General features: G+C 22.1%; 5 protein-coding genes across 5 annotated transcripts; 1 reads left to right on the top strand and 4 right to left on the bottom strand. All coding sequences in view use genetic code 6, as the record gives it.

Annotated features, from left to right (window-relative positions):
* Positions 1-1,304: 1,304 nt before the first annotated feature.
* TTHERM_00149390 (hypothetical protein) lies at positions 1,305-3,494 on the bottom strand (the record flags this gene model as incomplete). Its single annotated transcript, XM_001021574.1, has 1 exon — positions 1,305-3,494. The coding sequence occupies one exon, from the start codon at positions 3,492-3,494 to the stop codon at positions 1,305-1,307; it is 2,190 nt and encodes a 729-aa protein (XP_001021574.1).
* Positions 3,495-9,300: 5,806 nt separating this feature from the next.
* TTHERM_000149389 (transmembrane protein, putative) lies at positions 9,301-10,077 on the bottom strand (the record flags this gene model as incomplete). The annotated part of the gene is made up of 3 exons (XM_012798967.1): positions 9,301-9,480; positions 9,573-9,890; positions 10,027-10,077. 3 exons carry the CDS (start codon positions 10,075-10,077, stop codon positions 9,301-9,303), a joined length of 549 nt encoding a protein of 182 aa, XP_012654421.1.
* Positions 10,078-10,455: 378 nt separating this feature from the next.
* On the bottom strand, positions 10,456-11,271 carry TTHERM_00149370 (hypothetical protein; the record flags this gene model as incomplete). Its single annotated transcript, XM_001021572.1, has 1 exon — positions 10,456-11,271. The coding sequence occupies one exon, from the start codon at positions 11,269-11,271 to the stop codon at positions 10,456-10,458; it is 816 nt and encodes a 271-aa protein (XP_001021572.1).
* A 2,992-nt stretch (positions 11,272-14,263) lies between these two features.
* TTHERM_00149360 (hypothetical protein) lies at positions 14,264-16,886 on the bottom strand (the record flags this gene model as incomplete). Its single annotated transcript, XM_001021571.2, has 3 exons — positions 14,264-14,865; positions 15,221-15,610; positions 15,908-16,886. The coding sequence occupies 3 exons, from the start codon at positions 16,884-16,886 to the stop codon at positions 14,264-14,266; spliced, it is 1,971 nt and encodes a 656-aa protein (XP_001021571.2).
* A 1,953-nt stretch (positions 16,887-18,839) lies between these two features.
* TTHERM_00149350 (hypothetical protein) lies at positions 18,840-23,330 on the top strand. Its single transcript, XM_001021570.2, has 6 exons — positions 18,840-19,446; positions 19,571-20,066; positions 20,119-20,292; positions 20,355-20,776; positions 20,835-21,331; positions 21,564-23,330. Exons 1-6 carry the CDS (start codon positions 18,984-18,986, stop codon positions 23,301-23,303), a joined length of 3,792 nt encoding a protein of 1,263 aa, XP_001021570.2. The 5' UTR covers positions 18,840-18,983; the 3' UTR covers positions 23,304-23,330.
* Positions 23,331-23,891: the final 561 nt, after the last annotated feature.

Genomic DNA, 23,891 nt, shown 5'->3' with positions numbered 1-23,891 from the left:
ATTAACCCTTATCTCGCAAACAAAGTAACTTGAGTTAAAAATAGAAATTTCAAAATTTTCAAATGTATTTGAGACAAATGTTACACTTTTTCCTAGCTCTATACAGGTCGTTAAAAAATTATAATACTAAGCTAACTATTTTTGTCCCCAATTCTACTCTTCCTTTTTGTTACTAAAAAATACACTTACTAAAATCTTTGCTAACATAGTTAGTCCAAAGAACTATTTAAAATACGAAAGGATATATTTGCTTCAAAAAAATGTGCTTGAATAATCAAAAAATTTAAATTTTTTAGTTATTGAGTTCTCTTACTTTTACTTGAATGATTTCTTTATTTCGATAAAATTATAAAATAGTTATAATTTAATTAATTTTTGCTCTATAGTAATTGTGTAGGTAGTCAATATATTATTTGAAAAAGGATATCAACAACAAGTATCTTGTAACAAACGTTAGAAAGAAGCCGAATTTTTTACTTAAAAAATTGTATTTACATTGCTATTTAGATTACAAAGTAAAAAAAAAATATCATGAAAAAAGTTTTATAAAGATTATTAATTTCTAATAAAAATGAAATAATAAATTAAACTGAAGCAAATTTAATATGAAACTCTTAATTTGTATTAACTCTAATTTGCATATAAAAGCTACTTTCCTAACTAAATCTTACAGTTATTATTTAGTTAATATTATTTTCATCTAATTTCTTTATTTTGTTTAAATGAAAAATAATTTAAATCAAAAAATCAATAAATAAAAAGACAAACTCATTAAGAAAAATTTGAAAAAAATTTATACTTACAAATTTTCAAGTACCTTTTTTTGGCCAAAAATATTTCTTATCAAACATAATATTAAGTGAAAAATACAGAGTCTATGAAAATTAGAGTTACAATTGAATTCAAGCTATACAAGATAAATAGAATAAGAAGCAAAAATATATATGATTTTGGAGTTAAAATTTTTTATGATTAATTTACATATAATACTAATAATATTTATACTATTGTTTTACGTATTTGGTTAATGTGTTTTTAATTACTATACAGATTTTTTAAAAGTAGTAAAGATAAAAGATTGTTATTTAAAAATAAATAAAAATTATTAATTGCCCGCCTTTCCTTTTAAAAGCAGCAGCTTTGTTTGTTTATTTGTTTATTTGTGCACTTTTAATTGTGAAAGCAGCCTTTAGAAAAAGTAAATTGGTTCGTTGATTAATTGATAGATAGATAGATAAAAAGATAATCTTAATTAATATTTAGTTGAGCCTTTTTTATATGTGATTTTTTATTTTTTTTTCGAATCAAAATTGATCGTAAAGTTATTGGTGTTAGTATTGATAGTTTTAATGTTAGAGTTAGTTTTAATCGTATTAATCATAGTTAGTATACTTTTAGTTGAAATAATTATACTGATAAAGCTGTTGTTATTACTCATTGTGATATGTTGGAGAGTTAGAATAAGAAGCAGATTAGCTGATTGAGCTAGGAGTAGATGAGCTGTATTAGTTATCAGATTAATGATCTAAATAAGAAGAATAAGATGAGTCTTATGGAGGATAATCAAAATTTACTTGATTACAGTTTTGAAGTGGGTAGCTTTGTTAAGATTATTAGAAATTTTATTTTGCTCTAATGTGGGGAGTATTTGTTTATTATTACTATATTTATTATTATATTTGATAATTGACAGGTGCGTTAATATAATTATTAGAAATGCAACGATTATTATCATATTATTAATACTACTACTATTATGACTGATGGTGTTGAATATTAGGATCACACTTGAATTGCATTTAGTTACTCCTTTATCTGTCTAAATTTTAGCTAGTATAATGATGTGCTTGAGAATCAAATTTAAGTTTATTTAATTCTTCATTATTGTATGCTTCAAATTAATAATTTGCATAGTTTTCCTGGTTACAGTTTAAATAGTAATCATTTTGATGAAATTCTGAGCTTAGGTTATTTTTAAATTACCCATATGTGTTGTAATAAGCTTGATTATAAGGAGTATACGTTTCTTCTCCAAAATATCCATTGCAGCTCTATTACCTTTCAATTAAGTAAGAACTTGAAGGTTATGCGAGTTAATCGAATTCCTTCACCTATTAAGGCTGGTTCGAATCTATTTAGTTTTGTAAGTGATGATTCGAAGTGTATTATTATGAACAGCTTATTTATTGTGGATAATTCTATTAAATTTAATTGTCATAGTATTATTAATGAAGAACACTTTCCTAGTTTTAATTTGCATAGGAGTTTATGTAATCATTTGATTATTATTTATTTTCAAAATTGACTTGATTATCACTATGTTAGGAATTCATCTTATTTGGCATTTCACTATTGAAAGTTGCTTAGATTAAGTTATTGTTAGCAATTTATGATTATTGCTATATTTATTATCCAGTAAATACTTAAATATCCTATTGATGATTTTTTTATTAATTCAATTCAACATTTTGACTATTCTATTCATAAGCTTACGTTTACTCATTTCCCAAATTTTAATTTAAAATTTCAGAAGAGCTTTTTATTAAGACAGTAGTGGAATTGCTCTACTTAAGCTCTATATCTGAATTACTGCGATCTTTCATAAGAATAATTGTCTCCTAAGTAAATCTCTTCTTAGAAATAGCAGGTTCTTCATCCTCTCCATGTTCACTTCCTGATTGCTATTCTACCTTAACTTGACTCTTTTTAGATTGTTGAACTCTCTTCGAATCTCTCTTATTGCCTATATTTATAAGTGAGCGAGGAGTTTTAGGTGAATTTATTGTGCTTTGTGTAAGCTATTCATCATTTGTTGCTATACTAGATAGAGATCCCTCTTTGCTTCTTGTTGCAGCAGCTGAGATTATTCCTGCTTCTTTTATTAAAGGAGAAGTAGACTCTTCGTCTTCTTCTTGTTTGCTAGAAATAATATAAGGAGACTTTCCTTTCTTATAAACGACTTCTTCTTTCTTCTTTTTTTGACGTTCACGAGCGATTAAGCGCTCATCAAAAACATGATACCAAAGTTCGTAAACGCCTTATACTTCTGGGTAGTATGTATGATGTAAAACCATCAGTGCGAATAAACGACGCCATTGCAAAGAGATCCACTCAGCAGATCCGTGTTTTATACTAGCGTCTAAACCAGTAGCACTAACAAGGTACATAAGAGACTAGCGATAATCATTCAAAGAATTGTTGATTTTATGCTCTTCAATAAATCCGCGCATTATTAAAAAACACTTAAGATTACCATCGACTTTACCTTCAGTTTCTTAGATTTAATTGTACTTCTCAAAAATTTCTTTTCTGACTTGACGGCCACTTTAGGTATCAAATCTCTTCTTTAAGCAAGGGAGAGTGGCATAATTTTCAAGGAAATAGTTATTCATGGAATTTTAGAAGTGTTTATTGAGATATTGACGTGAATGTACGACCTCATCCAACACGTACAAAAGATTATTCTTAATTTCATCAACAGTTGACTATAACATCTGCTATGAAAAGGATATCTTAGTAGGGATAAATAGATTTTTTTTTATTTTGTTTTCTTTAGATTTAAGTGCGTTAAAGATTCTAATAAATTAGGTTTTATGTTATTCTAAAATAGTAAACAAATTAATACTTTTCTTATTTTTTTTGTTTCAATAAAAAATGATTGAAATGTATTTTTTATTTAATTATTAATTACGAAATTTATCTTCTTACAATATATCTCTTTATGTTGTTTATCTGTTTGTATTACTGTAAATGTATTTGAGTTTTTTTATCAAAATATCTTATCTATCTATGTCTTAATATTTATTTATTTGTTTGATTGCTTGCTTGCTTTAGATTGATATAAGCTGAGGATAGAAATTTAGTTAATTAGGTTTGATTTTTGTTTTGTTTTCTTTCAATTAATTGTTTTTTTATTTGTTTTTTGTTTATTTGTTTGATCGATTTATTGATTGTTTTATTAATTCAGGATTACCCTGTGATTTCCAATATTTGCGATATAATTTTAATGTTTAGTATTATTTTTTTTTACTTAATAATTATTAATGTTATTTGTTTTGAATATATTTCAATTACAAAATTAGCGTCAAGATTATCAATCCTTTGAAAGGAATAAGAAGGGTAATCATTTAATTTATTTTGTAAGCGTAATCAAATAACAAATAAAATTTTGTGATTAAGTTAATGAGTTTTAAAACCCAGTACCGAATGAATATTTATTTGAAAGTAAAAATTTACTAAAATATACAAATTTACACTCTTCAGCAAAAAGCAGAATCATCTTAATATAAAACCAAAGAGTCAGTCTTCCTGATAAATTTCTTTAATATGGAAAAGATACAATCAATCTATTTTAGGTTATTAGATTTTACCAATAGAGTCTATTTCTAATGTTAATAAAATTAATTTAAATCAAAAATGAAAAAGAAAAATAAAAGTAATTAGAATGACAAGATAATATTTCTTTTAGTTTCCTATCTATCTTATTTTTAATTAAGTTTTATTTACATCTCAATATTCATCATATAAGCAAATATATAATTTTTACATCTACTTACCCCTTCCTCGATTAAGCGTCTAATAATATTTCTAACTTCTTTTTCAAATAAACAACCATCGAATTCTGAAGCTTATTAATTCACCGCTATTGTTTCATATTATCTCATAGTGCTTTAAATATTTTATAAAAAAATGTTAATTTTCATTAAAAAACTGCTGTTTTATCATTTTATGTGTATTTGTATTTTGCTACGAAGTTTAATTATTGAGCATTTCTATTCAATTAACTGATTTTTCAACTCCTGAGTAATTAAATAAACCTCCAACAAAACAAATATATATAGTTTTTTAACTTTTCCAAATCAACAACAAGATTGAATTTCTTGTCAATTTTTGAGAATTGAATTGCAAGGTATATTTTGTATAGTATCAACCTGAATTTTTGGCAAAAAGTGTTTTAAAATCTATATTGCTTAATATCATAAATTAATGATAAAATTAATTATCAGATGTATCTTTTATGTAAAAATATATATTATTGTATCAATGAGCAAATCACACTTAAAAAATTTAACACATTTTAAAAGTCTTTATTTAAGTTATTACCATATTTATATTTCGATCTTAATAATTTCAATTAAAAACAAAATTAGTGTTTTTTGGTAAAATTTCATTTAAATTTATTTATTTTTTAAGAAAATTAGCTTCTATGCTTTTCACAATATAGAACAGAATAATAAAAGTTAATCATTAAAGGGAAATAGATCAATTTTAATTAATACTTAATCTCCTTCGTAATTCATCTTATTTCAGAAATTTTAAACGTGAGCAATTACATTCCGAGTGAAGAAAATTAAAAATTTACATTAAAATTTTCAATTTTTTTTGTTAAAACACAATCAGTGACTTTATTATAACAATAGGTTCATTTTTTATTAACATTTTTTTACCATAAGCTCTAAATGTTAACGAAAATGTGTTTTTTAAGGTGAATAATTAAATATTAACCTCAATTAGTTATATTTTAGACTTGCTCGATTTTTATATAATTTTATATTTAATATGGATTAAAAATCTTGTTGCTGGGTTTAAATACATTACAAAAACCTCTGTTTTCTAAGAAATGCTTTCACATATTTTGTTAAAGTTTTTTTATTACTTTTTTGGACGTTTTTTGAAATATGTATGTATGGATGAAAAGTAATTAATTGTTGAGTAAGTTTGACTAATACCCATAAAAAAGCTTACAATTAAATTATGGAGTTTTGATGGCCTTTATCCCTTCATTTCATAAATATAGCTAGTGATATAAATTATTTAGCAAATAATTCATGAATTAAGCTTATAATATCAAAAATAAAAATAATGCTGCCCCATGTTTTGATTGTAAATTAGTTTACAGTTTATTGATTTCTTTAGATAGATAATAAAAATAAAAAGCAATACAAAAAGGGAAACAATCTTTTACTTATTTATTTTAATATAATAAATTCTTGTAAACAATAATTCAAATTTTTTTATAAGTTTATTTAAATTCTTACTTTTATTTTTTGAAATAAAAATCATAGGTTTTTCTTATCTATTCAATAATACCAGATAGACCTCTTCTTTTATTATCTTAAAAATTATTTAAATATATTGTTTGAAATTTTCTTTTAAATTAGTTATTCATTTAATTCACATCGAAAATAATTTTTAAAGTATTCTATACATAGTAATTGTGCGTTCATATTAGATTACATAATTGAGATTACTGCTAGCGCTATTTATATTCATGGATTATTGATCTAAGCATCAGTTTCACGTCTTTTTTTTTTACTGATTGTGATTTTAAATTTAAATTTTTTAAAAAATGATCTTTCATGAAGGTGAATTTTAATTCTGAAAAGTTAATTGTTTCACTGGATCAAACTATTTATAGATTATTTTATACAGTTTTTTTTGCATACTATATAGTTTAAAATGGCTTTTTATTTAAGGCACTTTCAAAAAAAAAACTATTTGTCTATGATCATTTTAGTTTAATCGATAAATAATTGTAAATGTAAATTTTTCAAAAAAATAATGGTCATTTTTAGATAAAACAACCCTAGACTATTCAAAAATGAAAGAAAAAGCATAAAAAGACAAAATTTAGCAGTCACCCATTCAGTTTATTGGAGTTAAATAACTGAATTTAAATAAATAACTAACAAAATGTTATCATTAATTTTGTAAAATGAATAAAGTAAATTTTATTATCAAATGTAACATAAGACACCTATAAAATAATAAGACTTTCATTTAAAAGTATATTTAAAAATGTATAAAACGCTTTAATACAATTATTATGTAGTTTTCTAAAAGATCAGGAGAAGTTTTCCCCTAGAATAATATTAATACATGAAAGATTAAATAGATAGATTAAGAATTTGATTGGTTCAATTTGAAAACTGAATTTAATTAATTATTTTTATTTTCTCTATTGTTATTGTTGTTGACGAAGAGAATATCGCACTTAAATTTTAACAAATAGTTTATTTTATTTGATTGTTTTTTCACAACTAATTTCTCTCTTACACTAGCAAAGGAAATTATTTAAAAATCTTCTAATACCATACCAAATCATTTTCTTCCCTCTTCTTTTCAAGAGTAATCCATAAATAAAGTGTAAATTGTAAAGATAGTTATAAATACAAAAAATGATGAAAATTTAATACTAAATATGCATATAAATTCATGTCTTTTAAAAGTTTATGTGTTGACCTAACTGTAAAAAAAGACCTTTTCTAGCCTTAATTAATAAGTAAATAGAATTATTTTAATAGTGACATTTATAATCTAATTCTTATTTAAATTTATTTGCTTTTTTATTAATCTAAAATTATGTAATGAAAAGATTAAGAAAATTTCTTTTGAATTTTGATTTCTAAAATTTTATTTAATTATTTAAAAATGCAGTAATAACTAAAATTTTATCTTTTCCATTTGAAAATTTTTCTTTTTTGATAATTTATTTAAATTTTTACTCATAAAAAATAAAATATACTTCCTAATCGAAAATAAAAATAATTATTTATTTAGAATTTAGCTATAAAGAGCAGTATTACTTTTTTATGGGATATGAGCTAAGCTCAAATTGATAATAATTACTCATTTGATTGGTGTCAAAAATGTTCTAAAAAGTATTTTAGAATAAAAAAGATTATCATTTGGGAGAATTTAACAATATAGAATTATTTAAATATACAAATAAAATTGTAAATCAATAAATTTTTTGATAAGACAATTGAATTTATTTTTCATAAATGTGCCAACCACCTGTAGTTGAAGAAAGAAAATAAGTTTTATGTCTTAAATTTTATAAATAATCATTCATAAAAACCAAAAAAATGCAATAAATAATATTTTAGTATATTTTTTAGTATTCTTGATAATACTATTAAATATGAACAAACATATTATTCAGTTTAATTTTTATTAAAATTAAAAAAACAGTTTCATATTAAAAACTGTTTTGATAAGAAAATTTTTAAATATTTTCAAAAAAAATTAAAGATTATTTAAATATTTTTTAATTTGTTTTTAAGATCTAATAACTTTAATATTTAAAAAATTCCTACTCAATTTCAATATTTGACTAACTGTTAATTAAAATGATAATTTATATTATCCAATTATTTTAAATGCTATTTAAAAAATAAAATATTTTTTTTAGCATAAAATCTAAATTAAGATTTGATAACATTGAATTTAAGTTTATTTTAAGAAAAGTCTTACTTTCAGTTTTTAAATTTAAATTATATTTAAATGTATGTTATAGAAAAGAAAAAAAACAGTATAATTTATGAATAAATTAATCATAAAATTAACAAAAGTAAAAAGAATTAAATAAAACATATTGCAAATATTTTCAAAAATTATTTATTTCCTGCTCTATATTAATTAAATTTAATTTATTTTTTATTTTGTAATATATTAACAAATTTATTTTTTGACTCCATTTTTGAAGCCGAAAAACAATTTATATTTACTTTATATTTATACGCTTTGCACAGTTTGCAAAATATAGGTTATTTTTCTAAAGCTCTAAGCTTTTTAAATAATTAAATTCACTATTAATAACTAATTATATCTTTTTATATATTGAATTTTGTATAGCTACAAATATTTTTTATTAAAAACAATTAAGGCTTTAAATTAAATTATAAGATTTAAATAAAATTGTCCAAAGTATTTTGTTTTGTTAAAAATTATGCCTCATCTGTAATCAAAATTAAATTTATGTTTTTTTAATGAATATATACAATTTTAATTTCAATAAAAAACAAAATTTCCGAAGAACTATAAATTTATTTGAAATTTAATTAATATTAAATTTAAACGAGGTTTGAGCTTGTTAAGTTTTTAAAATTAATATATTATTAGTTGTAGATTCTAATAAATGAAATTTTCTTCTTTTAATTATTCTAAATTTAAAGTTTTTTAATATCACATAAAAAGTTAACAAGCCGTTTTTTGTTTGTTATAAATCATAAAAATTTTTTACTAATTATTTTGAAAAATAATTCATTCTAATATTAATTTTAAATAGTAGTAAATTTTGGAGTTACATGCATTAATTATTCAAAAATCAATCTATACAGGGCTTTCAAAAACAAAAAAAGGTAGTTAATGCTCACATTTTATTCAGGAGTATGAAATTCAAAAGTAAATATCTTATTAAGTAAAAAATATAATATATTTTAATATGATATGGTTGTGAAATTTAATTTAATGTTTAAATGTCTGGTTTAGAATGGCTTTATTCATTAAGGATTTAATTCAGAGACTAGATAACACTAATGAAAGCGCATTAGATAAAATCAGGATATAGTAAACTGTCAACCTTTTCTATAAAAGCTTTGGAGCTTATTTTATTGAAGCCACATTCCCGAATGTATAGAATTATGCTTATAACTAAACCTTAAGACTTCTGTCTTCAAGTCTTTACAGCTATAAACTCTATGGTAACATAGTAAATATGTATTCTTAATACTAAATATATTGCCTCGAGTACGAGTCTTAGACTCTAAAAGATATCATAAATAAAATACATCTATGATTCTAGTTGGTAATCTGTAAAACTTTTTACCCTCATGAAGTGCAGTAATATTTTCCTTAAATAAATATTTGTTAACCTTCAAATTATCCTAATATTGGCTTGTACCTTTCTTAACAATTGTCTGCTTGAATAAAATTTTCTCCTTTTTAGGCTATAACTCATATTGACTCTAACCTAGGGACATAAGTAATTTCAAAGTATATCTGACTATTATAGATACATAAAAATAAATAGAATATTGAAACATGTAAACGGTATCATATGTTTCTAATTCGTATGGGAATTAATTTCTTGCGATATTTTGATCAATCTTTTATATTTATTCACTTTTTAAAAATTATTACATCAGTTTATCTAAATTTTAGCTAGAGCCCTCATTTTTATTTTTTTAAGTGTTATTTTTGATACATTAAATTAAACTTCAAATTACATTCTATATAATGTACATTTAATCTACTATTTCTAGTCGTTTCATCAAGACATGCTTCAATGATCATCTTTTTTAAATGAAAAAATTATTTGATTATTTATTAATTTTTTTATTAAATTAAAATTTAATAATATATTTGACCAAGGATTCCAAAAAAATAATTTATTTAGCAGAATTTACCATCTGCTGTTTAATAAAATATTAATAAAAATGATCTTGAATTATAGGTAAGTTATGACCAAATACACTTTAAAAACTAATAATTATGAAGAATTAAACAGAAATTCAATAGTTTTTTGAATGAGTTAAATAAGATTCTACTATAACATAAATTTAATTTATCTATTTTATTTATAAACCCTAACCTATCTATAGGAAGATGAAGGTTCTTAACATATAAGCTCCCATTAGAATGATATCACTTATTGATACATTAATGAATTATTCAACCATTACTCTTAAGGTCTTTAAAATTTAAAGAAAACTGATCAAAAACTTGATATAAGCTTGTCCCAATCTCGTAATGAACCCACCCAACATTCTTAGCACTTTATTCAATGTTTACCTATAGCCTTAAAATTTTAGTAGGATTAGTATACCTAAGAGCATCTTTACTAAGATAAAGGCCATTCAAGACCTTATCTAAGACTATAACAATAAGGGTATTTTGCAGATTTTTACCCTAACAGTCCATGTGGTAAGGTTTGGTTCCAAGCCTGATTCCAATTAAAAACTATTTCTTTATGTTAATACCCTTTAATATGCCCAATATTAAATCTTTAATTAACTCAACCCATAAGGTTAATTAATTAAGAATTAATCTCGAACATATTTTCCACCTACATATCTGAACTTTAATCTCTTTCCCTATTTTCTCATGTATAACGTAATACATTAAGAGGAGAGACATACCCTAATCAGTCAACTCTTATTATATTGGTACCCATCTTTGACCTTACCCTTTATACAAGCCATATAAGGTAATCCAACCTTGTCCTTTGAAAGAAGAAAGAACTTTTAATATGACCCTTTCCTATTTGTTAAATAAATCCCTCAATTAGCCTTTTTGTATTAGTTAATATAAATATATATTGCCTTCTTTCTAAGGGAAGTTCATGAATTGACCCTAAACTATAAGTTTTTGTTTACTTATAACTCTCTTATTATAATGAACAAGATAAGAACTCACTAAAAGCTTTTAAACAGTCTAAAGCTGATGAATAATATCCTCTCTTTAATTCTTCTCATCTCTATCTTTCATTATTTTATTAAGGTAATCTTGATTATTTTTTCATGCTAGAAGTCCTAAAGACAAACTTCACGTGATGATCTTGCTTACAATTAGTTCCTCTTTCTTATATTAAATAAGTAAGTTAATTGAATGTTTAAATTTAGTTATTTTATTATTTTAATCTTCACTCATATCTTATCAAACTTCAACTTAAATGTCAATTTACAAGCTCAATTGTAGGCTGTTATCTCTTCAATATTAACCCTTTTTTAGATACCAACTACTTGATACTAAAAAATCTTAATGCACTCTTCTTATACCAAGCTATTAGAGTTAACTTCTAAATTAAATCAACTTTGGAGAAAATTAATCTCAATTAGCATTGAATTTCTAACTCTTAATTGATTCAGTTGAACATAATCAGTTGAATTGCATTTTCATTAGAGAAAATGGATGATATAATATCAAGAATAATATTTCAACATATACTTAATAAAATACAAAAATTAAATAATATTTTATTAACATCATTAATATATGTAGTGATTGCGTAGCTATATATTTTTTGTTTTAACTAATAACAATAATCTATTTTATAGCTGAAAAGGAATTAATTTCAAATGAATTAGTATCCTTAAAAATTATTTCAAGGAAGAAATATATTTTTTATGAAATTTATTTTCAAGTTTAGCCCAAATTAGTTTGAAAATGCACTCTTTTTTGATAAAACTCTCAAAATAACTGCTCTCATTGCCTTTTAACATGATGACCCGAGATAAAATTACTATAAATGTAAAAAAGTAATTTTTAATAGTGATGGAAATAAATTATAGAAAATTATTATTGATTTAATTAATTATTTTATTAAAATTTAAAATATGAAAATCCATTAATTTATTTTTATCATTTTTTAATTTTTTGATCCTTAAATTCTATTTTATTTGAAAAATCTATTCACATCACTGTTTTCTGAAGCTTAAATTTTAATGCTTAGTAATATAAAGTTTACTATTAAAAATAATTTCTATTAAGTATTAAACTAGTTGAATAAAAAGGTTAAATCAAAAATTTAGTAAGTTTTATCTACAAGATTAAAATTTGAGGTAAAATATATTTAAAGTTTTTACTTTTTAATAATTTTTTATGATGTTTCTATTAAATGATTCTAAATAAATAATATAAAAATAAAAATTGCTTAATATAAAATATACATTTTTTATTATTATTTTTGTGTGATTAACATTTGTTTAAATAATAATCTAAAATAAATAAATAAATTTATAGTTTATTGAATGCTAATAAATTTTTATGGAACAAGAAAAAAACTAAAATTTAAAATAGAGAAAGATACTAATATATTTTTCTATTGTATTTTTTCATATTTTTATGTGTTTAAATATTAATTTATACTTTATTCATTAGCTTTCTAAAATAAATATTTTTTTTATTTGATTGCAGACTTAAATTAATAGTAATAAATAATTACAAAAGAATATCAATAATTTATTATTTTTTGCTAAGTTTTAAAAATTAAATGCTTATTTTCATTACTATTTTACAAATTTTAAAAAATCAATTTACTTTTAGATTATATTTGTGAGGCTATTTTTCTTTTTCTAAAAGTAATTTATAGTTTTTCAACAAAACTGAACATCTTAAAAATTATATCTAAAATAAATGTTATTAATATTAATTTATTCAAAATTATAAATATATATTATAAATAGCCAATTAATTGCTATTATTTTACCATTAAATTTAATTATTTTTTTTAATGCATTTTCTTTTTTCAATAAATTTTTTCTTGTGATAAATTAAGTAATAATCTAAATAACTTTTTAATTTACTTGAAATTAATTTTAATATAGTTTTTAATAATTATAAAAATTAATATTATTAAATCATTTCATTAAACCATAAATGATAAACTTTTTATCAAATCTGATTTTTAAATTAAATTTTTTCACAATTAGAAACTTATTGTTTCTTTCTCAAAAATATGGTTTTAAATATTTATATTTATACTTTATGATAATTAGTAGTATATAAACATACAATTATATTAACATCAACATAAATAAAAATAATGATTTATTATTTTTTAAAAAAACTAGCGTGATTTTCTATAATATTTACTATTATTTCATCTTTTTTTTTTTTTGATAAAATAAATAAGATATCTTTTTTTAACAAAAGAAAATATTTTATTTGAGTGTTTTTATTACAGCCAATAAAAATTAAAAATTAAATGGAATACCAAAATTATTTTAGAAGAAATTAGACTTCTTCTATATTCTTATATCAACCTTTTAATTTTTCAATTTTAATATATTTCTAAATTAACAAGAATGATTTATGGTACTGAAAAATTTAGTTACTTTTGTTACAGAATGTATAAAATTTTTATTGAAAATCTAACTTTATTTTATTTAAGTAAACTACTGAATAATTTTCATATAAATTTTAGCAATAATAAAAGGAAAGTATAACAATATTAGAAGAAAAATAAATAAATAAATAAATAAATAATTAATCTGAAAAGGCCTAAGTTAAAATTAGATTAACTGCTTTTTTTTATAAATGAAGGTGGATGTAATAATTTATAAGTATAAAACAATCAGTAATAAAGAATATAATATAATTGATTATAGAATCTAAGAAATAAAAAGGATAAAAACATACTAGGAAATATATATTTAAACTTTTATAAATTAAATAAGTAGTTGTGATTATTTAGTATTATTATATTTAATATATGTTTAAATTGTTATTATAATTGTTATTAATTTTAAATAATTTTTATTTTTTAATATTAAAATTTTTATTAATTATAAAGACATTTGCATTAAAACTATTATAATTAATTACTATAGATTTATTTTTTAGTTCAAATTGCTTTGTATTCATGCTTGCAATTAGAAATAGTATTTATGTTTTAATTTACAGATTTATTAATTATTAAAATATTCCACATAAATTTAAATTTTTGAAGGGTATGTAAGCAACTCTTTGTGCTAATATTTCAAAATTTTTAGATATTTACGAAAGCGGCTGTAGTAGGAGCACAGTTAGGCTATATCATGCTGATGTAATTAATTGGAACATGAACAATAGGAATATTATTTACATTGATTAATGGAATTACTTATTGACTGGATGATATTTGATTAGGGTGGATAAATTAATTAATTTATTAATGTGGAAGGAATTATTAAAACATCACTTGAAGTGGCTATTAAGAATAATGAAGTGCTGCTGTTGGTTAAGGATTTATAATACTACCTACTTAGTACTAAAAGCTATTAACAGGAATAGTGCTAAATGTAATCTGTGGTGCTTAACTAATTGGACTTTAGAGGATATTTTGACTGTGATCACAAGTACTCTACTCATTTTATTTTTCTTGTAAGCAATTACTTGAATCATAATCTTCGTTTTTGATAAATTATTTGGATGGAATATCTTAATTAGTTGTGTTTTAGGAATCTTGTAAGTTGTTTGGTGATATTATTGAAATAACAGCTTTTGGGGAGAGAGAATTATTAGTTTCTTATTTCACTTGATTCGATTCTTTTTTGATTACGATTTTTTCTTCGCTAGTATTTGAATCAATGATTTGTTTAGCTTATGTTTTTAAAAGAATATTTATTAACAAACGCAAATTCAAAGATAGAAATTTATATTTAGTGAGAGAGTAGAATCTTTCAATCTTAATAAAATTGAGGATGAAAAAGAGTCAAATAGCAAAAATTTCAAAGAAAAAGTTGATGAAATTTAGCTTTTATTTTATTAACCACTAATAAATTTATTAATTTTACTCAAAATATTATGACTGTTGATACTGAGAAGAAAAAAATATAAATTTATAGATTTATTTGTTTGCATTTTAATATACGATTAAAGATAAATTAAATCTATTACTGATGTTAGAAAGACTAATATTTATTGAGCAATTATAATTTATGACAAAAAAATTTACCTTATTATTGATTGCTAAATGGAACTTTTTTATTGTATTTTGAAAAAGCTGACTGAGCCTGCTGTGGGAAATAGTCTTTAGATAGTGTATTGGTTTATACTTTTTTAGATTGTTTAAAATTTTATGAGCTTAAATGTATATCATTGTCTTCTTTTATAATGGATTATTAGCAAATAACTTAAATGTTTCTATAATCTTTTGAATCTTTTTATTAGCAAGCACTCTTCATAGCTTGTGGATTATTATTGTTTTGTATTAGTTATATGCTAACCATGCTGTTTAATGAATTATTGCTACTATCTGCAGCTTTTAAAGGCAAGTCTGAATCCTATTTAAGCTTTTTGTATGGCTTTTTTTCTATAACTTAACTATCAGAAATATTCTATGTTTCTATTATATTAATTAAAAGAAAATATTAAATTAGATCGAAAATAAAGTGAATTAATGTTGTCAGAAAATTAAGCTGTAGATCTTTTAATCTAGTTTGTGGAATTTATTTTGAAATTTGTTAGAAAAAGTGATTGATCGCTTATTTAAAAATCTAATAAGAGTATAGATAGGGTTTTATTTATTTATTTACATATTTTTATTTGATAGTACTATAATTCTTTTTTGCTTTATAGACAGAATTTACTCTATCTAGTCAATCAATCAATAAATTAATATTAGATTTATAATTAAATATACCATATTCCTTTCTGAAGCTTTACTCCTTCTTTGCACGCTTCATATCATTGTTTTCTCCCATACTTGAATTATCTAATTCGCCTAAAGCTTGCTAAGTTTTTTAGTTGATTAGTGTTATCCTGTATTTCGTTTGCTTTAGCATTTACTCTGACTCTTTTTATTCTTTATTCTCCTGTTAGGTTCCATTTTCCTAATCCTGAGAACGGAGTTTCTGGGATTTAAATAATTTTAATTTCTTTTATTAAGCCTGTGATATTTCATCGTTTTTTGGAACAACCAAAGGCTAAGAAGAATAAAAATCGCTATTAGATACATAAGGCAAACCTTAGTACTTGTATGGGCGATTATTTTCAGGCTTCTTTTTTTTCTATGTTGATGCATCTACAATTCTATTTTGAAATATGTCAAACCATATTTAGTAGATAGCTTCGATTTTAGGGTAATAAGAATGATGCAAAACAAATAACGCGATCAGCTTTTTCCACTGCAACTATACCCACTTATTAATTTTATCTGAGTCATTATTATAAAATATGAAAGGCGAAATCCACTCTTAAGAATGGTCAATAGAAATTTCAGACTCTGAATAAGATGGAGTTTCTTCATTAAGTATTTTTAGCATAGCTTCCCTGTAAATTTCTAAAGTTCCATTGGCTACATGCTCCTCAAGAAAGCCTAGCAATAAAATATAATATTTTTTAAGACTTGAATGTTAATCTGTTGCGAAATTTAGATTTAAACTATTAAATTGACTTGCAAAAGAGTATTTTTCTTAAATCAAATTTTTTATTTAGCGGCCACTGTATATTTCAAACTTTTTTTTAAGGTCAAGGACACAGTAATTTTCTAAGAAGTAATTGTTTAATGAGTTCTATATGTGTTTGTTGATGTATTACCTCTTTTCCTTTTAAATATCATCGATAGCAAATTTTATATTTAATTCTAATCTATCTAATAATTACACAGGTATTTTAGACATTTGAATTTATTTTTATTTATTTATACTTTTTATTAGAAAATATTGTTTGCTTTGTTTGTATTAATTATAAATAAATATGGTCTCCTTATTGATTAAGTAACAACTTTTAAAAAACAAATTTCACGATTTCAAGATTTAATATAATTTTATTAGTTTTAAATAAGGTAAGATGTAAAACGAAGGAGGTATTTTTCGAAAAAGAAATCTTGAATCTAAGAATATTTAACACTGAAAGTTTTGTTTTATGTGTGAGATTTTCAGCTTTAGTTATAGGAAAGAGCTTGTTTATTTGTTTATTTTATGATTTAATTAATTATTTTTCTTTCTTTCTTATTTTTAAAAATATTAAAGATTCTTTTTTTGATTTAATGATTATTCTAAGCTCTTTTACTTTTGTTACTTCCTTAATTTCCTTAAATAATATAATTATAGGAATTCAGAAAAAGATTACGATGATAATGAATGAATGAATCAAAGATTTTTTAATTTATATGTTAATATCTTATAACTATTACTTAAACCGAAAATGCCTTTTGGCTATTATATTTGATATACTTGATTTCAATTAATATTTTAATCTATTTATTTATTAATCTATAAATTGATAATACTCAAAATTTTTATTTTATCAACCATGATTTTCTTTTATTTTACTATAAGAATTATTTATTCATTTTGGATGACTTTTACATTTCCTTAAAACAATCTTTCTATTTACTTATACCTAATCAAATAACATTACCTAAATTTTTAATTAAATTTTTCTATAGGAACAACTTCTTCTTTTAATTTTGTTTATTACATTAGTTTTTTTTAATATTAAGCAACTCAATTTATTAGATTGACTCTATATAAAAGTTTGTTCTTTCAAAGATTTCTATAATTCTTTTCTTCTCTTCTAAACTAAACACTAATTTCTTTTCAAAAATTTCTTATTATTTAAATTACAGTCTCAAAACCAAACTACTTAGTGATAAATAATTAAAAAACACAAATAGCTATTAAAGTATTCTATTTTGCTTAGCAATAAGCGTTGTTACATTCCCTAAAATCATAAAAATAAAATTATATTCTTTGAATTTCGACCTGGAAATAGGTCTGAAATGGAGCATATTAAGTAAATTATCTTTTTTTTCAACTAAAAAATGACTTCGCTAAAATAAATTATTAGTTTATAAACTAGCCAACCATTCATTTATCAAAATAAATTTTGCTTTTAAAAAAATATTTAAATGATTAAATTTAATATTATTGCAATAAATTTAAAGTTGTAAGATTGCTTATTAAAATGTGTAAATGTGCTTGAATCAATCATCAAACCATATTCAAAATAAAATAAAATGATGTTTTTAATAACTTTTTTATCTAATACTAGCTATTAAATCTTTTGAAAAGGATCTTAAATACTATTTTTTAAACTTTTTAATAGAAATCAAGTGTATATTTTTGAATATAAATAAATGCGCTCTTGTTAATGATGTTAACATTTAGTTAGATAATTAGTTGATATATTCTTCATTTAAGTTACACCAATGAATTTTTTAATGATTAGATAAAAATTACATATAAAAATTTACTACCCAGCCAACCTTGTTTAATTTATTTTCCCAAACAAATAAATAGAAAGATTTAATCATAAACAGATAGCACATAACTTACCAAATTAAGAAATTTAAATTTTAATTATTTTCAATCAAAAAAAAATAGATTGATTAAATCAGAAGACAATATGTATTTAAATTTTTGCTCTTAATTTAAGACGAATTTCCACTCACGCAATTATTGCTAATTAGTATTTAAATTTATTAAAATTATTTATTTCTATTTTAATTTTATTTTAAATAATTTATTTTAATAAAATGCAAATTTAATTTAAAATTAAAAATTAATTGATTTTAATACTATAATCTATTATATTTAAATATTTCTAGAAAAGCTTAAATTAAAAAGTATATTTATTCTTTCATATGCCACTAATTTATCATCTGTAGAAATCAGCTTCAGCTTTATTAAGAAATTTTTAGATTCTTCTACTAAATCTTTGCATTTAAATTATTTTAGATATCACTAAATTAAAGAAATATATAGCTTAGCAAAATGAATAAAATTCATTTTTATTATACTAGCATGCATTCAATTAAAAATTTAGCTAAATCAACTTAGTTATAGCTTAGGTATAAGCCTACTCTTTAGCCATTTAGCTCTAGGAGCTTTACCTTCAATCCACTATTTGCATTTTCAAAAATTGATATGATTGGAAGTGAAAATCTAAATAAGTCATCTAAAATTGAAGGAAATATTTCAAGATAAGTATAAAACGCCTATTCAATGAAAAATCTTTTAGAAATTTATTTATAAATTTAAGATTAAATCACTCCATTCAACTTTTATTTCATTGCGAGAGAAATGTAAACAAGGTTTTATTCAGAAGATCCTAAAACGTTATAAAAGAATCATATTTTCTAGAAGTTAATTTAATATATTGAGAGTAATATAGAAAAAATGCCTCCTTACACGCAGGTTGAGGTTTTAACTTTGATTAGAAAATGTTATTAAAATGGTAATTCAATTTATTTTTATTTTATAAAGGTTCAAATTTATTTGTATAATTAACAAGTTAGCTCATTGAATTTTTTTATTTTTGTTATTAAAATACACTAAATCATTCTTTATATTATTAATAGGACACTTAAATGAAAACTTAACCAAGAAACTAGCAAAATAAATTGATTAGCTTTTGTAACAAAGCTGTGAAAGAAAAAATAACAATATCAATCCCAAATTAATAAGTTAGGCTCATTTGGACTTAGTGAATCTTGATATTTGTTAAGAATATTGGATAGAGCAGTTAAAAATTAAATTACATGACCCAAACTAGTTACCTTATTTTACTAACTAAACAATTTACAACATATTTAAGTCAACTGAGCAGTTTTGTAAAAAAAAGCACTCTGACTTTTTCTACCAACTTTCAGTAAAAAGTATCCCGTTGATTGAATAATTTGATTTAGATAGATTATGTAATATATTCATGCTTATTGCATAATTACAGTTGTAATTTAACACCAGCCACTTCAGAAATCCATAAGCACTCTAAGTAATAAAAGATGAAATTATGAAAAAAATAGATTAAAATTTTACAATTAGAAATGGAATGTACATTATCTAGGCCTACACAAAGTAATTTCTCTTGACTTAAAGCATATTTTATCTTAAATTATTAAATAAATAGGGCTCCTCACACTTTAGACAATTTGCTCCTTCAAAATGTACTTAAGTAAATGACAATATATCTATAAAACTAATAAATGAATACAAGATAAATAATGTAATTTTTAAACTATACCTCCTAGCTGAGAGAAGGATTTAAACTATCAAAAACACAAATCCAATAAGCTTATAATTTGTAAAATATATTTTGAATTTATATAAATAATAAATATTCAATCACAATACTTTTATTAAAAGAATCATAAAATAGCTCAGGTTGAAAAAAGATATCACCCCAAGCTTATGTTTAGAAGTTCTCACTTTTATGTTCGACGTGGATCATAATGACGACTAAATACTTGAGCTTATTGACAACATTCTAAGAAATTAAAAATAATTAGGATTTACCATGTTAACTAAAATTTTGTAATACATGCTCAAGTTAAAGTACGACTGCTCATATTTAAGAAAATAGCTTTCTGGAACTTTTAACATAGATGTCGATTAGAACTTTTAGAAAAACCTTGAATTAATTTTTATATTCAACTACGAAATTAAGAGTAACCCAAATGACCATTTATAGTATAAAGCTTCTGTTGAGAAATTAACATAAAATATTTGCAATCAAATTAAAAATTATGAATCAGTCGCCTTATTTTTATATTACTTAGATACTTATGGTAAATATTTCCCTTCTTCATTATATTTGATTGTTTAAATCTTTTCTAATTAATATAGGTAAAAATTATGTAGCTCAAAAATCAGAGCCATTTAGGATAATTAATAAGCAATTTTATGAGGTTTACAGTCAAATTTATGATTAGCTCAATAATAACTAGAAGTCTTATAGTTTACTTAATGTTTGCAACTGGAATATCTTTGATGATCAGTGGTAAAATTTTATCATGAGTAAAGCTTAAGATTTAAACGACAAAGAGTTATTATCATGGATTATCAGTAAATATATTTAAGACCAAAACAAAATATACTTGAAGCTTGATCTTATTTTGAAAATGTGCTACTATAGTAAATTTGACAAAAACGAGTTATTTTAGTTAAAAGTTAAAGCAATACTAAACACTCCTTACCTTAGTATTATCAACAAGAAAGGTACTCCTCATCCTTTACTTCAGAAAGTATTTGAATAAATAGATTTAAAAGCTCTCAATATAAAGGAGCAAAAAGTTAGTTTCTCTATGCTCATTAAATCACAAAGAGTATTCGAACTCTCTAAGGTAGCAAATTGTTTACTTTTTCTAACAATTTTTTACCATTATCATTAATTTTGATTGCTTTTATTAATAAGAATCTGATTAACAAAATTATTTTACCAGATTGAAAAATATATTTAGCTTAATATATTAAAACAAAATATTGGCAGATATATTTTATTGAATATTTTTTTGTATTTTAAAAACTTTAAAAAATTTTATTTATAACATTTTAATAATTTAAAAATTTAAAAAGATACCTTCTTGCTTTTTTGTGGAAGCCATTATGAAACTATTGGAGTAAACTACTACAGAAGATATTTTAGCAGACAAATAATTCTAACTTACTGAAGTTTCTCAATTCTTAATTTAATATGACACAGAACTAAGTGAGCTAGGTTAATTAAATGAATTGAATAAAAAGATAATTAGCATAAAGTAATTACTTGATCAATAATTTGAAGAATCCAATTAAAACTTTGGATTGGTATATTTACTGAAATATTTAGAGACTACTGCTTGGATTTATGAAAAATAAATTATGACAATCTAAAAAGATGAAATATAATTTTTATCTCAAAAACTCTTAGAGAAGTTATAAAATATTTAACTATAGAATTAAACAAATTAAACGTTAAGTTCTATCTTACTCTTGGCTATTTTACAAACAAAATAAATTATAAATTTAGATATCCTAAATTAACAATTTTTACTTGATTTATTCACTAAGTCTCTTAACTCACTAAGTGTTTAAGGTTTCGTCAGCTACTTGGAAGGGATGAAGATGCTGCGTTTCTTCAAATAATAATAAATTTAAAACAATTTAAATGATGGAAACCAACCTAATGAAGAAATGGAAGAGAGTGATAAAAAATCACTTCTAAATAAGTATTTTAGGTAAATTGAATACTTTTACATCTCCAAAGATGCTGGAAAATTACCTTATGTGGTCACAGAGTTTATGATTTTCTTTTCAACTTTTAAGAAATTTTATAGCTAACCCCAAGTATATAACAAACTTTTACAAGATATTCTCAACCTTTTTAATCGTTTTAAGATTTCAAATTTATAAGAAATACTTAAGCATATTGCTAATGTTAAATTGCATCATCCTTAAGTTTTATCGCTTATTTATTAGCATTTTGATCAGAATATGCTTCACTACCGTTCCTCTTTCTAAGATATGCTTTGGAACTTTGCTTTATTAGGATATGTTCATTAAAACAAAGATTCTATTCTATTAGATAAATCCTAAGCCTATTCTTCATCATCAGACGAAGAGTTTAATGATGATAAAGGATAATATATTTCAGTTATAGATAAATGCTTTAAGTTGTATGGTCATTATAAAATTTATTATCAATATAAAATGATTTGGGTTATGATATTTTATGATTTGTAGAATTAAAACAAAGAATGCTTTTTACAACTTCTAAATGAGTAATTCAGCTAAGTGACTTCAGAAAAGCATAATTTATAGTTTAGTAGCATATCTTTTATTTTAGATATTGTCTCTCATTGTGTGCTTTATCAACCAGATATTTTTGAAAAATTGACTTAGCCAAAAGAAAAGATTATTGAAGCTTCTTAAAACCTTTTATAAATTATAAATAACTAAAATAAGAATAATTAGCAAACCACCAATAAGTAGCTCATTTAAGATTTAGTAAAGTAAGAGAAAGATTTTGAATGCAAGCAAGATTATCTATTTGAAGAATATTTGTTAACTGCTGATATTTACATTCCAGAAACTAAAACAATTGTCTTACTAGAATAAGATCAATTTGTAAATTATGATTAATAAACATTATCAGGATAAGGCTAACTAAGGAAAAGATTCTTCGAAAAGTTGATAGAAAAGTTAAATAGTAATAACCAATAAGAATAAAACAAACCTTATAAATTAGTAAGCTTAAATAGTTGGAAATTAAAAAACGTTGGTGAGAAAAAAGAAGACCAAATAAATTACCTAAAGAAACATAATATTTTTGTCTGATTCATAAATTTATTTAGAGTATTACATAAAAATTAATATAAATTTAATATAAAATATTTTTAAAATAAATCTAATTTTACTCTATTAAATTTTTTAAATTAAAAATAGCAAAACTATTTAATGCTAAATTATTTATAAATAAAATATAAAAATAATAATAAAATAAGTTAACTTTCTAAATAAATTAAGATAAAGCTACCCCCTAATATTTTTACTTACCATTTTGCATGAAATTATTTTTTTAAATAATTTTTATAGTAGGGTATTTTATAAAATTTACTGCATTAAATTATTATGTATTTATTTGGCTAATTTATTTCTTAAACATAATTGTTATATAACTAAAATTTATTAAAAATAGCCAATATTTTTGATAGTAATTTTATTGAAAACAGAAATTCTTATTAAATTTATCTATAATCAGGGCTTTATTGATAAGCCATTAATTTTTTTAAAAAATAGCTATTTAATTATACTAAATCTTTTTTACTCATTTATTAGCTTAATCATAATTGATATTATAAAGAATTATAAAGCTTAGATATTTTTGTTTGCAACCTTAGGGTACATAACTTTTATATAAGTAAA

Source organism: Tetrahymena thermophila (assembly GCF_000189635.1).
Source record: "Tetrahymena thermophila SB210 genomic scaffold scf_8254545, whole genome shotgun sequence".
Lineage (NCBI taxonomy): Eukaryota > Ciliophora > Oligohymenophorea > Hymenostomatida > Tetrahymenidae > Tetrahymena > Tetrahymena thermophila.
Note: the sequence above shows the minus strand (reverse complement) of the source record. Positions and strands in the feature narration are given on the sequence as shown.